Below are 16,141 nucleotides of genomic sequence, written 5' to 3'. Positions count from 1 at the left end.
GGAGAACAGGTCTTTACTGTTAGAGACACTGAGGAGATAAGACAGGAGAACAGGTCTTTACTGTTAGAGACACACTGAGGAGATAAGACAGGAGAACAGGTCTTTACTGTTAGAGACACTGAGGAGATAAGACAGGAGAACAGGTCTTTACTGTTAGAGACACACTGAGGAGATAAGACAGGAGAACAGGTCTTTACTGTTAGAGACACTGAGGAGATAAGACAGGAGAACAGGTCTTTACTGTTAGAGACACACTGAGGAGATAAGACAGGAGAACAGGTCTTTACTGTTAGAGACACTGAGGAGATAAGACAGGAGAACAGGTCTTTACTGTTAGAGACACACTGAGGAGATAAGACAGGAGAACAGGTCTTTACTGTTAGAGACACTGAGGAGATAAGACAGGAGAACAGGTCTTTACTGTTAGAGACACACTGAGGAGATAAGACAGGAGAACAGGTCTTTACTGTTAGAGACACACTGAGGAGATAAGACAGGAGAACAGGTCTTTACTGTTAGAGACACACTGAGGAGATAAGACAGGAGAACAGGTCTTTACTGTTAGAGACACTGAGAAGATAAGACAGGAGAACAGGTCTTTACTGTTAGAGACACACTGAGGAGATAAGACAGGAGAACAGGTCTTTACTGTTAGAGACACACTGAGGAGACAAGACAGGAGAACAGGTCTTTACTGTTAGAGACACACTGAGGAGATAAGACAGGAGAACAGGTCTTTACTGTTAGAGACACACTGAGGAGATAAGACAGGAGAACAGGTCTTTACTGTTAGAGACACACTGAGGAGATAAGACAGGAGAACAGGTCTTTACTGTTAGAGACACTGAGGAGATAAGACAGGAGAACAGGTCTTTACTGTTAGAGACACTGAGGAGATAAGACAGGAGAACAGGTCTTTACTGTTAGAGACACACTGAGGAGATAAGACAGGAGAACAGGTCTTTACTGTTAGAGACACACTGAGGAGATAAGACAGGAGAACAGGTCTTTACTGTTAGAGACACACTGAGGAGATAAGACAGGAGAACAGGTCGTTACTGTTAGAGACACTGAGAAGATAAGACAGGAGAACAGGTCTTTACTGTTAGAGACACACTGAGGAGATAAGACAGGAGAACAGGTCTTTACTGTTAGAGACACACTGAGGAGATAAGACAGGAGAACAGGTCTTTACTGTTAGAGACACACTGAGGAGATAAGACAGGAGAACAGGTCTTTACTGTTAGAGACACACTGAGGAGATAAGACAGGAGAACAGGTCTTTACTGTTAGAGACACACTGAGGAGATAAGACAGGAGAACAGGTCTTTACTGTTAGAGACACACTGAGGAGATAAGACAGGAGAACAGGTCTTTACTGTTAGAGACACTGAGAAGATAAGACAGGAGAACAGGTCTTTACTGTTAGAGACACACTGAGGAGATAAGACAGGAGAACAGGTCTTTACTGTTAGACACACTGAGGAGATAAGACAGGAGAACAGGTCTTTACTGTTAGAGACACACTGAGGAGATAAGACAGGAGAACAGGTCTTTACTGTTAGAGACACTGAGGAGATAAGACAGGAGAACAGGTCTTTACTGTTAGAGACACACTGAGGAGATAAGACAGGAGAACAGGTCTTTACTGTTAGAGACACTGAGGAGATAAGACAGGAGAACAGGTCTTTACTGTTAGAGACACACTGAGGAGATAAGACAGGAGAACAGGTCTTTACTGTTAGAGACACTGAGGAGATAAGACAGGAGAACAGGTCTTTACTGTTAGAGACACTGAGGAGATAAGACAGGAGAACAGGTCTTTACTGTTAGAGACACACTGAGGAGATAAGACAGGAGAACAGGTCTTTACTGTTAGAGACACACTGAGGAGATAAGACAGGAGAACAGGTCTTTACTGTTAGAGACACACTGAGGAGATAAGACAGGAGAACAGGTCTTTACTGTTAGAGACACTGAGAAGATAAGACAGGAGAACAGGTCTTTACTGTTAGAGACACACTGAGGAGATAAGACAGGAGAACAGGTCTTTACTGTTAGAGACACACTGAGGAGATAAGACAGGAGAACAGGTCTTTACTGTTAGAGACACACTGAGGAGATAAGACAGGAGAACAGGTCTTTACTGTTAGAGACACACTGAGGAGATAAGACAGGAGAACAGGTCTTTACTGTTAGAGACACTGAGGAGATAAGACAGGAGAACAGGTCTTTACTGTTAGAGACACACTGAGAAGATAAGACAGGAGAACAGGTCTTTACTGTTAGAGACACTGAGAAGATAAGACAGGAGAACAGGTCTTTACTGTTAGAGACACACTGAGGAGACAAGACAGGAGAACAGGTCTTTACTGTTAGAGACACACTGAGGAGATAAGACAGGAGAACAGGTCTTTACTGTTAGAGACACACTGAGGAGATAAGACAGGAGAACAGGTCTTTACTGTTAGAGACACACTGAGGAGATAAGACAGGAGAACAGGTCTTTACTGTTAGAGACACACTGAGGAGACAAGACAGGAGAACAGGTCTTTACTGTTAGAGACACTGAGGAGATAAGACAGGAGAACAGGTCTTTACTGTTAGAGACACTGAGGAGATAAGACAGGAGAACAGGTCTTTACTGTTAGAGACACACTGAGGAGACAAGACAGGAGAACAGGTCTTTACTGTTAGAGACACACTGAGGAGATAAGACAGGAGAACAGGTCTTTACTGTTAGAGACACTGAGGAGATAAGACAGGAGAACAGGTCGTTACTGTTAGAGACACTGAGGAGATAAGACAGGAGAACAGGTCTTTACTGTTAGAGACACACTGAGGAGACAAGACAGGAGAACAGGTCTTTACTGTTAGAGACACTGAGGAGATAAGACAGGAGAACAGGTCTTTACTGTTAGAGACACACTGAGGAGATAAGACAGGAGAACAGGTCTTTACTGTTAGAGACACACTGAGGAGATAAGACAGGAGAACAGGTCTTTACTGTTAGAGACACACTGAGGAGATAAGACAGGAGAACAGGTCTTTACTGTTAGAGACACACTGAGGAGATAAGACAGGAGAACAGGTCTTTACTGTTAGAGACACACTGAGGAGACAAGACAGGACAACAGGTCTTTACTGTTAGAGACACTGAGGAGATAAGACAGGAGAACAGGTATTTACTGTTAGAGACACACTGAGGAGATAAGACAGGAGAACAGGTCTTTACTGTTAGAGACACACTGAGGAGATAAGACAGGAGAACAGGTCTTTACTGTTAGAGACACACTGAGGAGATAAGACAGGAGAACAGGTCTTTACTGTTAGAGACACACTGAGGAGATAAGACAGGAGAACAGGTCTTTACTGTTAGAGACACTGAGAAGATAAGACAGGAGAACAGGTCGTTACTGTTAGAGACACTGAGGAGATAAGACAGGAGAACAGGTCTTTACTGTTAGAGACACTGAGAAGATAAGACAGGAGAACAGGTCTTTACTGTTAGAGACACTGAGGAGATAAGACAGGAGAACAGGTCTTTACTGTTAGAGACACTGAGGAGATAAGACAGGAGAACAGGTCGTTACTGTTAGAGACACTGAGGAGATAAGACAGGAGAACAGGTCTTTACTGTTAGAGACACTGAGGAGATAAGACAGGAGAACAGGTCTTTACTGTTAGAGACACTGAGGAGATAAGACAGGAGAACAGGTCTTTACTGTTAGAGACACTGAGGAGATAAGACAGGAGAACAGGTCGTTACTGTTAGAGACACTGAGGAGATAAGACAGGAGAACAGGTCTTTACTGTTAGAGACACTGAGGAGATAAGACAGGAGAACAGGTCTTTACTGTTAGAGACACACTGAGGAGACAAGACAGGAGAACAGGTCTTTACTGTTAGAGACACACTGAGGAGATAAGACAGGAGAACAGGTCTTTACTGTTAGAGACACACTGAGGAGATAAGACAGGAGAACAGGTCTTTACTGTTAGAGACACACTGAGGAGATAAGACAGGAGAACAGGTCTTTACTGTTAGAGACACTGAGGAGATAAGACAGGAGAACAGGTCTTTACTGTTAGAGACACTGAGAAGATAAGACAGGAGAACAGGTCTTTACTGTTAGAGACACACTGAGGAGATAAGACAGGAGAACAGGTCTTTACTGTTAGAGACACTGAGGAGATAAGACAGGAGAACAGGTCTTTACTGTTAGAGACACACTGAGGAGATAAGACAGGAGAACAGGTCTTTACTGTTAGAGACACACTGAGGAGATAAGACAGGAGAACAGGTCTTTACTGTTAGAGACACTGAGGAGATAAGACAGGAGAACAGGTCTTTACTGTTAGAGACACTGAGGAGATAAGACAGGAGAACAGGTCGTTACTGTTAGAGACACTGAGGAGATAAGACAGGAGAACAGGTCTTTACTGTTAGAGACACTGAGAAGATAAGACAGGAGAACAGGTCTTTACTGTTAGAGACACTGAGGAGATAAGACAGGAGAACAGGTCTTTACTGTTAGAGACACTGAGGAGATAAGACAGGAGAACAGGTCTTTACTGTTAGAGACACACTGAGGAGATAAGACAGGAGAACAGGTCTTTACTGTTAGAGACACTGAGGAGATAAGACAGGAGAACAGGTCTTTACTGTTAGAGACACACTGAGGAGATAAGACAGGAGAACAGGTCTTTACTGTTAGAGACACACTGAGGAGATAAGACAGGAGAACAGGTCTTTACTGTTAGAGACACTGAGAAGATAAGACAGGAGAACAGGTCTTTACTGTTAGAGACACTGAGAAGATAAGACAGGAGAACAGGTCTTTACTGTTAGAGACACACTGAGGAGACAAGACAGGAGAACAGGTCTTTACTGTTAGAGACACACTGAGGAGATAAGACAGGAGAACAGGTCTTTACTGTTAGAGACACACTGAGAAGATAAGACAGGAGAACAGGTCGTTACTGTTAGAGACACACTGAGGAGATAAGACAGGAGAACAGGTCTTTACTGTTAGAGACACTGAGGAGATAAGACAGGAGAACAGGTCGTTACTGTTAGAGACACACTGAGGAGATAAGACAGGAGAACAGGTCTTTACTGTTAGAGACACACTGAGGAGATAAGACAGGAGAACAGGTCTTTACTGTTAGAGACACACTGAGGAGATAAGACAGGAGAACAGGTCTTTACTGTTAGAGACACTGAGGAGATAAGACAGGAGAACAGGTCTTTACTGTTAGAGACACACTGAGGAGATAAGACAGGAGAACAGGTCTTTACTGTTAGAGACACACTGAGGAGACAAGACAGGAGAACAGGTCTTTACTGTTAGAGACACTGAGGAGATAAGACAGGAGAACAGGTCTTTACTGTTAGAGACACACTGAGGAGATAAGACAGGAGAACAGGTCGTTACTGTTAGAGACACTGAGGAGATAAGACAGGAGAACAGGTCTTTACTATTGGAGACACACTGAGAAGATAAGACAGGAGAACAGGTCTTTACTGTTAGAGACACACTGAGAAGATAAGACAGGAGAACAGGTATTTACCCAGATAAGCACCCCATTTGATAGAAGCCTTTGTAAGCCAAATAAGAAGCCAAATAAGTGAATAAAATCGTAATTTCGCAGCAAATAATATGGTTAATGAGACATTTATGTCGTTTATCCCAGGACCAAATCTTGCATAGTTTGATCAGATGCATGTTATGTAGTCTGTCCACCAAAGATTACGGAGACATGGGCTGCTAACATAAATATTCCAGTATAACATCCTATGTCGTGTTGGTGTTTACGCTTCTCAATGGGACACAGGAAATCACTTAGTCCAAATAAGAGCATAAAACCTGCTTTTGTTAATACTCCTATAAGTAATTTACCATTTCTTAAAACACATATATAAATATTAACACTCTTATATGTTAAACCGTATATATAAATATGTCTTTAAAAGTCAGAAGAAAAGTCACTTGCTTCCTGGTAAAGGGAGTCAGGAAGCACAGCCGGCCTTAGTCAGACTGTTGTTTTGTTGTAGCCTATACAACACGTCTTAGTCACATGAGGAACTTAGACAAAACAATAGAATATATTGATGCTTCCCAAAAGGAAGAGCTGGAGGACTGTAGGGTCAGGGTCAGGGTGGAGGAAAAACAGATAGGTGGTTTATTGTCTGAACAACTTCCTCTAACAGAAACACATAAACCTAGAAGGGTGTCAGTAGTGGTAGAAATCACATTTTATTGGTCACATACACATATTTACCAGATGTTATTGTGGGTGTAGTGAAATGCTTGTGTTTCTAGCATCAACAATGCGGTAGTATCTAACAATACACAACAATACACACACATCTAAAAGTAAAATAATGGAATTAAGAAATATATATTAGGACCAGCAATGTTGGAGTGGCATTGACTAAAATACAGTAAATAGAATACAGTATATACATATGAGATGAGTAAAGCAGTATGTAAACATTATTAAAGTGACTAGTGTTACATTATTAAAGCAGCCAGTAATTCCATGTCTATGTATAGATGGCAGCAGCCTCTAAGGTAGAGGGTTGAGTAGCCGGGTGATATCCGGCTAGTGATGGCTGTTTTAACAGTCTGATGGCCTTGAGATAGAAGCTGTTTTTCAGTCTCTCGGTCCCTGCTTTGATGCACCTGTACTGACCTCGCCTTCTGGATGATAGCGGGGTGAACAGGCAGTGATGCACCTGTACTGACCTCGCCTTCTGGATGATAGTGGGGTGAACAGGCAGTGGCTCGGGTGGTTGTTGTCCTTGATGATCTTTTTGGCCTTCCTGTGACATCGGGTGGTGTACAGTCGTGGCCAAAAGTTTTGAGAATGACACAAATATTAATTTCCACAAAGTTTGCTGCTTCAGTGTCTTTAGATATTTTTGTCAGATGTTACTATGGAATACTGAAGTATAATTGCAAGCATTTCATAAGTGTCAAAGGCTTTTATTGATAATTACATGAAGTTGATGCAAAGAGTCAATATTTGCAGTGTTGACCCTTCTCTTTCAAGACCTCTGCAATCTGCCGATGCTGTCAATTAACTTCTGGGCCACATCCTGACTGATGCCAGCCCATTCTTGCATAATCAATGCTTGGAGTTTGTCCGAATTTGTGGGTTTTTGTTTGTCCACCCGCCTCTTGAGGATTGACCACAAGTTCTCAATGGGATTAAGGTCTGGGGAGTTTCCTGGCCATGGACCCAAAATATCGATGTTTTGTTCCCCAAGCCACTTAGTTATCACTTTTGCCTTATGGAAATGTGACCCATCATGCTGGAAAAGGCATAGTTCGTCACCAAACTGTTCCTGGATGGTTGGGAGAAGTTGCTCTCGGAGGATGTGTTGGTACCATTCTTTATTCATTGCTGTGTTCTTAGGCAAAATTGTGAGTGACCCCACACATGAATGGTCTCAGGATGCTTTACTGTTGGCATGACACAGGACTGATGGTAGCACTCACCTTGTCTTCTCCGGACAAGCTTTTTTCCGATGCCCCAAACAATCGGAAAGGGGATTCATCAGAGAAAAGGACTTTACCCCAGTCCTCAGTGGTCCAATCCCTGTACCTTTTGCAGAATATCAGTCTGTCCCTGATGTTTTTCCTGGAGAGAAGTGGCTTCTTTGCTGCCCTTCTTGACACCAGGCCATCCTCCAAAAGTCTTCGCCTCACTGTGTGTGCAGATGCACTCACACCTGCCTGCTGCCATTCCTGAGCAAGCTCTGTACCGGTGGTACCCCGATCCCTGGCGCTTGCTGGACTTTCTTGGGCGCCCTGAAGCCTTCTTCACAACAATTGAACCGCTCTCCTTGAAGTTCTTGATGATCCGATAAATGGTTGATATCCTTGCCTGTGAAGCCCTTTTTGTGCAAAGCAATGATGACGGCACGTGTTCCCTTGCAGGTAACATGGTTGACAGAGAAAGAACAATGATTCCAAGCACCACCCTCCTTTTGAAGCGTCCAGTCTGTTATTCGAACTCAATCAGCATGACAGAGTGATCTCCAGCCTTGTCCTCGTCAACACTCACACCTGTGTTAACGAGAGAATCACTGACATGATGTCAGCTGGTCCTTTTGTGGCAGGGCTGAAATGCAGTTGAAATGTTTTTTTGGAGTATTCAGTTCATTTGCATGGCAAATTAATTGCAATTCATCTGATCACTCTTCATAACATTCTGGAGTATATGCAAATTGCCATCATACAAACTGAGGCAGCAGACTTTGTAAAAATGTATATTTGTGTCATTCTCAAAACTTTTGGCCACGACTGTATGTGTCCTGGAGGGCAGGTAGTTTGCCCCCAGTGATGTGTTGGGCAGACCTCACTACCCTCTGGAGAGCCCTCCGGTTGCGGGCGGTGCAGTTGCCGTAGCAAGCGGTGATACAGCCAGATAGGATGCTCTCAACTGTGCATCTGTAAAAGTTTGTGAGGGTTTAAGGTGCCAAGCCAAATTTCAGGCGCTGTTGCACCTTCTTCACCACACTGTCTGTGTGAGTGGACTATTTCAGTTTGTCAGTGATGTGTACGCCGAGGAACTTGAAGCTTTTCCACCTTCTCCACTGCGGTCCCATCAATGTGGATAGGAGGATGCACCCTCTGCTGTTTCCTGAAGTCCACGATCATCTCCTTTGTTTTGTTGACGTTGAGTGAGAGGTTATTTTTCTGGCACTACACTCCCAGAGCCCTCACCTCCTCCCTGTAGGCTGTCTCCTCGTTGTTGGTAATCAGGCCTACTACTGTTGTGTCGTCTGCAAACTTGATGGTTGAGTTAGAGGTGTGCATGGCCACGCAGTCGTGGGTGAACAGGGAGTACAGGAGGGGGCTGAGCACACACCCTTGTGGGGCCCCAGTGTTGAGGATCAGCGAAGTGGAGGTGTTGTTTCCTACCTTCACCACCTGGGGGCGGCCCGTCAGGAAGTACAGGACCCAGTTGCACAGGGCGGGGTTCAGACCCAGGGCCTCAAGCTTAATGATGAGCTTGGAGGGTACTAGAGTGCTGAATGCTGAGATATAGTCAAAGAACAGCATTCTTACATAGGTATTTCTCTTGTCCAGATGGGTTAGGGCAGTGTGCAGTGCGATGGTGATTGCACATGGTGGTGATGGTGATCGTCTGTGGATCTATTGGGGCGGTAAGCAAATTGGAGTGGGTCTAGGGTGTCAGGTAAGGTAAGGTAGAGGTGATATGATCTAGATATGACTAGTCTCTCAAAGCACTTCATGATGACAGAAGTGAGTGCTACGGGGCGGTAGTCATTTAGCTCAGTTATCTTTGCCTTCTTGGGTACAGGAACAATGGTGGCCATCTTGAAGCATGTGGGGACATCGGACTTGGATAGGGAGAGATTGAATATGTCCGTAAACACACCAGCCAGCTGCGCATGTTCTGAGGACGTGGCTAGGGATGCCATCTGGGCCGGCAGCCTTGCGAGGGTTAACACGCTTAAATGTCTTAATCACGTCTGCCACGGAGAAGGAGAGCCCACAGTCCTTGCTAACGAGCCGCGTCAGTGGCACTGTGTTATCCTTAAAGCGGGCGAAGAAGGTGTTTAGCTTATCCGGAAGCAAGACATCGGTGTCCGTGACGTAGCTGGTTGGTTTTTCTTTTGTAGTCCGTGATTGTCTGTAGACCCTGCCACATACGTCTCGTGTCTGAGCCGTTGAATTGTGACTCCACTTTGTCTCTATACTGACGTTTTGCCTGTTTGATTGCCTTGCGGAGGGAATAACTACACTGTTTGTATTCTGCCATATTCCCAGTCACCTTGCCATGGTTAAATGCGGTGGTTCGCGCTTTCAGTTTTGCGTGAACGCTGCCATCTATCCACGGTTTCTGGTTAGGGAAGGTTTTAATAGTCACAGTTGGTACAACATCTCCTATACACTTCCTGATAAACTCACTTATCAGTGTATTCGTCAATATTATTCTCTGAAGCTACCCAGAACATATCTGTCACGTTCCTGACCTGTTTTCTGTTAGTTTTGTATGTGTTAGTTGGTCAGGACGTGAGTTTGGGTGGGCAGTCTATGTTTTCTGTTTCTATGTTGGTTTAAAGGGTGACCTGATATGGCTCTCAATTAGAGGCAGGTGGTTTTCATTTCCTCTGATTGAGAGTCATATTAAGGTAGGTGTTTTCACACTGTTTGTTTGTGGGTGGTTGTCTCCTGTGTCTGTGTTATGTTACGCCACATGGGACTGTTTCGGTTTTGTTTGTTCGTTTGTTCGGTTTATGTAGTCTGTTCCTGTTTTCATGCGTTCTTCGTTATACGTAAGTTCTTATGTTCAGGTGCGTCTACGTCGTTTGTTGTTTTGTAGTTAATCAAGTATAGTTCGTTTTGTGTCTTGTTTAAATAAATAATATGTCATCACACAACGCTGCATTTTGGTTCAATCCCTACTCCTCCTCTTCGGATGAAGAGGAGGAGGAAAGCCGTTACAGAACCACCCACCAAATTACCAGAACCAAGCAGTGTGACTACGAGCAGCGACCAAATAATCAGGACTCGTGGACTTGGGAAGAAGTCTTGGAGGGAAAAGGACACTGGGCACATATTGGGGAATATCGCCGCGCTCGTGAGGAGATGGAGGCAGCGAGAGCCCAAGAGCGGTGGTATGAGGAGGCAGCAAGGAGACGTGGCTGGAAGCCGGAGAATCAAGCTCAAGACCGGAGATATGAAGGTACGCGGCTAGCAAGGAAGCCCGAGAAGAAACCCCAAAAATTTCTTGGGGGGGGGCTAAGAGGTAGTGGGCCAAGGGCAGGTAGGAGACCTGCGCCCACTTCTCAGGCTAACCGTGGAGAGCGGGAGTACGGGCAGACACCGTGTTACGCAGTAGAGCGCACGGTGTCTCCTGTACGTGTGCATAGCCCGGTGCGGGTTATTCCACCTCCCCGCACTGGTAGGGCTAGATTGAGCGTTGAGCCGGATGTCATGAAGCCGGCTCTACATATCTGGCCACCAGTACGTCTCCTTGGGCCGGCTTACATGGCACCAGCCTTACGCATGGTGTCCCCGGTTCGCCTACATAGCCCGGTGCGGGTTATTCCACCTCCCCGCACTGGTCGGGCGACGGGGAGCATTCAACCAGGTAAGGTTGGGCAGGCTCAATGCTCAAGGGAGCCAGTACGCCTGCACGGTCCGGTATTTCCGGCACCACCTCCCCGCCCCAGCCCAGTACCACCAGTGCCTACTCCACGCACCAGGCTTCCAGTGCGTTTCCAGAGCCCTGTTCCTCCTCCACGCACTCTCCCTATGGTGCGTGTCTCCAGCCCAGTGCCTCCAGTTCCGGCACCACGCACTAAGCCTCCTGTGCGTCTCCAGAGCCCTGTACGCACTGTTCCTTCTCCCCGTACTCGTCCTGATGTGCGTGCACTCAGCCCGGTGCCACCAGTGCCGGTACCACGCACCAGGCCTATAGTGCGCTTCGAGAGGTCAGTGTGCCCTGTCCCTGCTCCCCGCACTAGGCTTGAAGTGCGTGTCTCCAGTCCGGTGCCTCCAGTTCCGGCACCACGCACCAGGCCTACAGTGCGTCTCAGCCGGCCAGAGTCTGCCGTCTGCCCAACGGCGCCTGAACTGTCCGTCTGCCAAGCGCCGCATGAACTGCCCGTCTGTATTGAGCCTTCAAAGCCGCCCGTCTGCCATGAGCCTGCAAAGCCGCCCGTCTGCCATGAGCCTACAGAGCCTTCCGCCAGACAGGAGCCGCTAGAGCCTTCCGCCAGACAGGAGCCGCTAGAGCCTTCCGCCAGACAGGAGCAGCCAAAGCCTTCCGCCAGACAGGATCAGCCAGAGCCATCCGTCTCCGCAGCGCCATCTGAGCCATCCGTCTCCGCAGCGCCATCTGAGCCATCCGTCTCCTCAGCGCCATCTGAGCCATCCGTCTCCCCAGCGCCGTCTGAGCCATCCGTCTCCCCAGCGCCGTCTGAGCCATCCGTCTCCCCAGCGCCGTCTGAGCCATCCGTCTGTCCCGAGCCATTAGAGCCGCCCGTCTGTCCCGAGCCGTCAGAGCCGTTAGTCAGTCAGGAGCCGCTAGAGCCATTCGTCAGTCAGGATCTGCCAGAGCCGCCAACCAGACAGGATCTGCCAGAGCCGCCAACCAGACAGGATCTGCCAGAGCCGCCAACCAGACAGGATCTGCCAGAGCCGCCAACCAGACAGGATCTGCCAGAGCCGCCAGCGAGCCATGAGCGTCCAGAGCCGTCAGCCAGCCATGAGCGTCCAGAGCCGTCAGCCAGCCATGAGCGTCCAGAGCCGTCAGCCAGCCATGAGCGTCCAGAGCCGTCAGCCAGCCATGAGCGTCCAGAGCCGTCAGCTAGCCATGAGCGTCCAGAGCCGTCAGCTAGCCATGAGCGTCCAGAGCCGTCAGCCAGTCATGAGCTGCCCCTCAGCCCAGAGCTGCCATTGATCCAGAACTGTCCCTCAGTCCAGAGCTGTCTCTCTGTCCGGAGCTGCCCTTCAGTCCGGAGTTGCCCCTCTATCCTGAGCTACCTCTCTATCCTGACCTACCTCTCGGTCTTGAGCTATCTCTCTATCCCGGTGCTGCCCCTTGTACTGGTGCTGCCCCTTATCTTAAGGTTAACATTTAAATTAAGTGGGTGTAAGATGAGGGTGGTCATTCTAAGGGGGAGACGTAAGCTGGGATTGACTATGGTGGGGTGGGGACCTCGCCCAGAGCCTGAGCCACCACCGTGGTCAGATGCCCACCCAGACCCTCCCCTAGACTTTGTGCTGGTGCGCCCGGAGTTCGCACCTTGAGGGGGGGGTTATGTCACGTTCCTGACCTGTTTTCTGTTAGTTTTGTATGTGTTAGTTGGTCAGGACGTGAGTTTGGGTGGGCAGTCTATGTTTTCTGTTTCTATGTTGGTTTAAAGGGTGACCTGATATGGCTCTCAATTAGAGGCAGGTGGTTTTCATTTCCTCTGATTGAGAGTCATATTAAGGTAGGTGTTTTCACACTGTTTGTTTGTGGGTGGTTGTCTCCTGTGTCTGTGTTATGTTACGCCACATGGGACTGTTTCGGTTTTGTTTGTTCGTTTGTTCGGTTTATGTAGTCTGTTCCTGTTTTCATGCGTTCTTCGTTATACGTAAGTTCTTATGTTCAGGTGCGTCTACGTCGTTTGTTGTTTTGTAGTTAATCAAGTATAGTTCGTTTTGTGTCTTGTTTAAATAAATAATATGTCATCACACAACGCTGCATTTTGGTTCAATCCCTGCTCCTCCTCTTCGGATGAAGAGGAGGAGGAAAGCCGTTACAATATCCCAGTCTGCGTGAACAAAACAATCTTGAAGCGTGGATTTCGATTGGTCAGACCAGTGTTGGATAGTCATTAGGACGGGTCCTTCCTGTTTGAGTTTCTGCCTATAGGAAGGGAGGAGCAAAATGGAGTCGTGGTCAGAAGGGAGGGCGCGGGAGGGCCTTGTAGGCATTTCAGAAAGTTGAGTAGCAGTGGTCCAGTGTTTTCCCAGCGCGAGAACTAAAGTCAATGTGTTGGTAGAACTTCGGTAGCCTTTTCCTCAAATTTGCTTTGTTAAAATCCCCAGCTACAATAAATGCGGCCTCAGGATATGTGGTTGCTCTAATGCTGTTGTCAGGCGCAATCTACTCGACAGGCGCAGTACATACAGGCAACTATGAGTCACAGTTGGAGATATTATGTGTCATGACTGCAGCAGCCACAGCCCCAGCACCAGCCCCAGCCACAGACACAGACACAGCCACAGCTATAGAAAGACATTCGGAAACTGAAAACATGTGGAAACTGATGTGAACTCTGAGCTGTAGAGCCCCATGGTTCCATGCTTTAGTCAGCTGTACAGGCCAGGGAGGCTTTAGGTTGTGTCCTCAAATGCCACCCTATTCCCTATGTAGTGCACTACCTTTGACCAGGGCTTTGGAAAGTAGTGCACTATATAGGGAATAGGGTTCCATAGGGCCCTGGTCTAAAGTAGTGCACTATATAGGGAATAGGGTTCCATAGGGCTCTGGTCTAAAGTAGTGCACTATATAGGGAATAGGGTTCCATAGGGCTCTGGTCTAAAGTAGTGCACTATTAGGGAATAGGGCTCTGGTCTAAAGTAGTGCACTACATAGGGAATAGGGTGTCATTTGGGACACAGACCATGTTTCCCTTTGTCTGTGGAATACTGACGTTCCTATAAGGCACACAGGAGGAAAATGTGTCTCTGTCCACCCTGGAATAACGAGTCTCAAACTTTCCTTTGTTTTCAGTCACTTGTTATTTATGGTCCACATGACACTGGCTGAAATATTTCTGATTCTCTAGAATAAGAAGACAACAGACTCCTTCGTTATTAACGAGAGCAGAGATGTACATGTAGCTGCAGAATAGAAAATATGGTTATTGTCCTGGAAGATGGAAAATAGGCAGAATTCCTTACTGTTCCAGGTCTTGGGTTGGGAATGTCTTCACTGTATCCCTTGAAGAGAGAGTTCTGGAATATCCTGTCGATCTCTTCCATGGAGTAGACGCAGACAGCTGTGCCATTCCTATTGGTGGAGAGAACAGGTTAGACTCAGGTTAGATTGTTCATCTTCAAATCAAATCTAATTTTATTAGTCACATGTGCCGAATACAACAGGTGTAGTAGACCTTACAGTGAAATGCTGAATACAACAGGTGTAGTAGACCTTACAGTGAAATGCTGAATACAACAGGTGTAGTAGACCTTACAGTGAAATGCTGACTTACAGGCCCCTAACCAACAATGCAGTTTAAAAAAAAATACGGATAAGAATAAGAAATAAAAGTAATTAAAGAACAGCAGTAAAATAACAACAGCGAGACTATATACAGGGGGTACTGGTACAGAGTCAATGTGGAGGTTATATACAGGGTGTTACGGTACAGAGTCAATGTGGAGGCTATATACAGGGTGTTACGGTACAGAGTCAATGTGGAGGCTATATACAGGGGGTACCGGTACAGAGTCAATGTGGAGGCTATATACAGGGGGTACCGGTACAGAGTCAATGTGGAGACTATATACATGGAGGAACTGGTACAGAGTCAATGTGGAGACTATATACAGGGGGTACCGGTACAGAGTCAATGTGGAGGCTATATACAGGGGGTACTGGTACAGAGTCAATGTGGAGACTATATACATGGAGGAACTGGTACAGAGTCAATGTGGAGACTATATACAGGGGGTACCGGTACAGAGTCAATGTGGAGGCTATATACAGGGGGTACCGGTACAGAGTCAATGTGGAGACTATATACATGGAGGAACTGGTACAGAGTCAATGTGGAGACTATATACAGGGGGTACCGGTACAGAGTCAATGTGGAGGCTATATACAGGGGGTACTGGTACAGAGTCAATGTGGAGGCTATATACAGGGGGTACCGGTACAGAGTCAATGTGGAGGCTATATACAGGGGGTACTGGTACAGAGTCAATGTGGAGGCTATATACAGGGGGTACCGGTACAGAGTCAATGTGGAGGCTATATACAGGGGGTACTGGTACAGAGTCAATGTGGAGGCTATATACAGGGGGTACCGGTACAGAGTCAATGTGGAGGCTATATACAGGGGGTACCGGTACAGAGTCAATGTGGAGGCTATATACAGGGGGTACCGGTACAGAGTCAATGTGGAGACTATATACATGGAGGAACTGGTACAGAGTCAATGTGGAGGCTATATACAGGGGGTACCGGTACAGAGTCAATGTGGAGGCTATATACAGGGGGTACCGGTACAGTGTCAATGTGGAGGCTATATACAGGGGGTACCGGTACAGAGTCAATGTGGAGGCTATATACAGGGGGTACTGGTAACGAGTCAATGTGGAGGCTATATACAGGGGGTAAAGGTACAGAGTCAATGTGGAGACTATATACAGGGGGTACCGGTACAGAGTCAATGTGGAGACTATATACAGGGGGTACCGGTACAGAGTCAATGTGGAGGCTATATACAGGGGGTACCGGTACAGAGTCAATGTGGAGGCTATATACAGGGGGTACTGGTACAGAGTCAATTTGGAGGCTATATACAGGGGTACCGGTACAGAGTCAATGTGGAGGCTATATACAGGGGGTACCGGTACAGAGTCAATGTGGAGGCT

The 16,141-nt window shown here is 46.8% G+C and overlaps 1 protein-coding gene across 1 annotated transcript in view; it reads right to left on the bottom strand.

Moving 5' to 3' along the window:
- LOC120041263 (semaphorin-7A-like) overlaps nt 1–14,552 on the bottom strand; it is a gene marked incomplete at its 5' end in the record, with an annotated part of 28,473 nt that extends 13,921 nt beyond the window's left edge. Inside the window, one exon of the mRNA XM_038986199.1 lies at nt 14,444–14,552. Within this exon, the coding sequence (XP_038842127.1) occupies nt 14,444–14,552 (109 nt within the window). The remainder of the gene's footprint in view (nt 1–14,443) is intronic.
- Nucleotides 14,553–16,141: the final 1,589 nt, after the last annotated feature.

This window comes from Salvelinus namaycush, unplaced genomic scaffold (assembly GCF_016432855.1).
Source record: "Salvelinus namaycush isolate Seneca unplaced genomic scaffold, SaNama_1.0 Scaffold427, whole genome shotgun sequence".
In the NCBI taxonomy this organism is placed as follows: Eukaryota; Metazoa; Chordata; class Actinopteri; order Salmoniformes; family Salmonidae; genus Salvelinus; species Salvelinus namaycush.
Note: the sequence above shows the minus strand (reverse complement) of the source record. Positions and strands in the feature narration are given on the sequence as shown.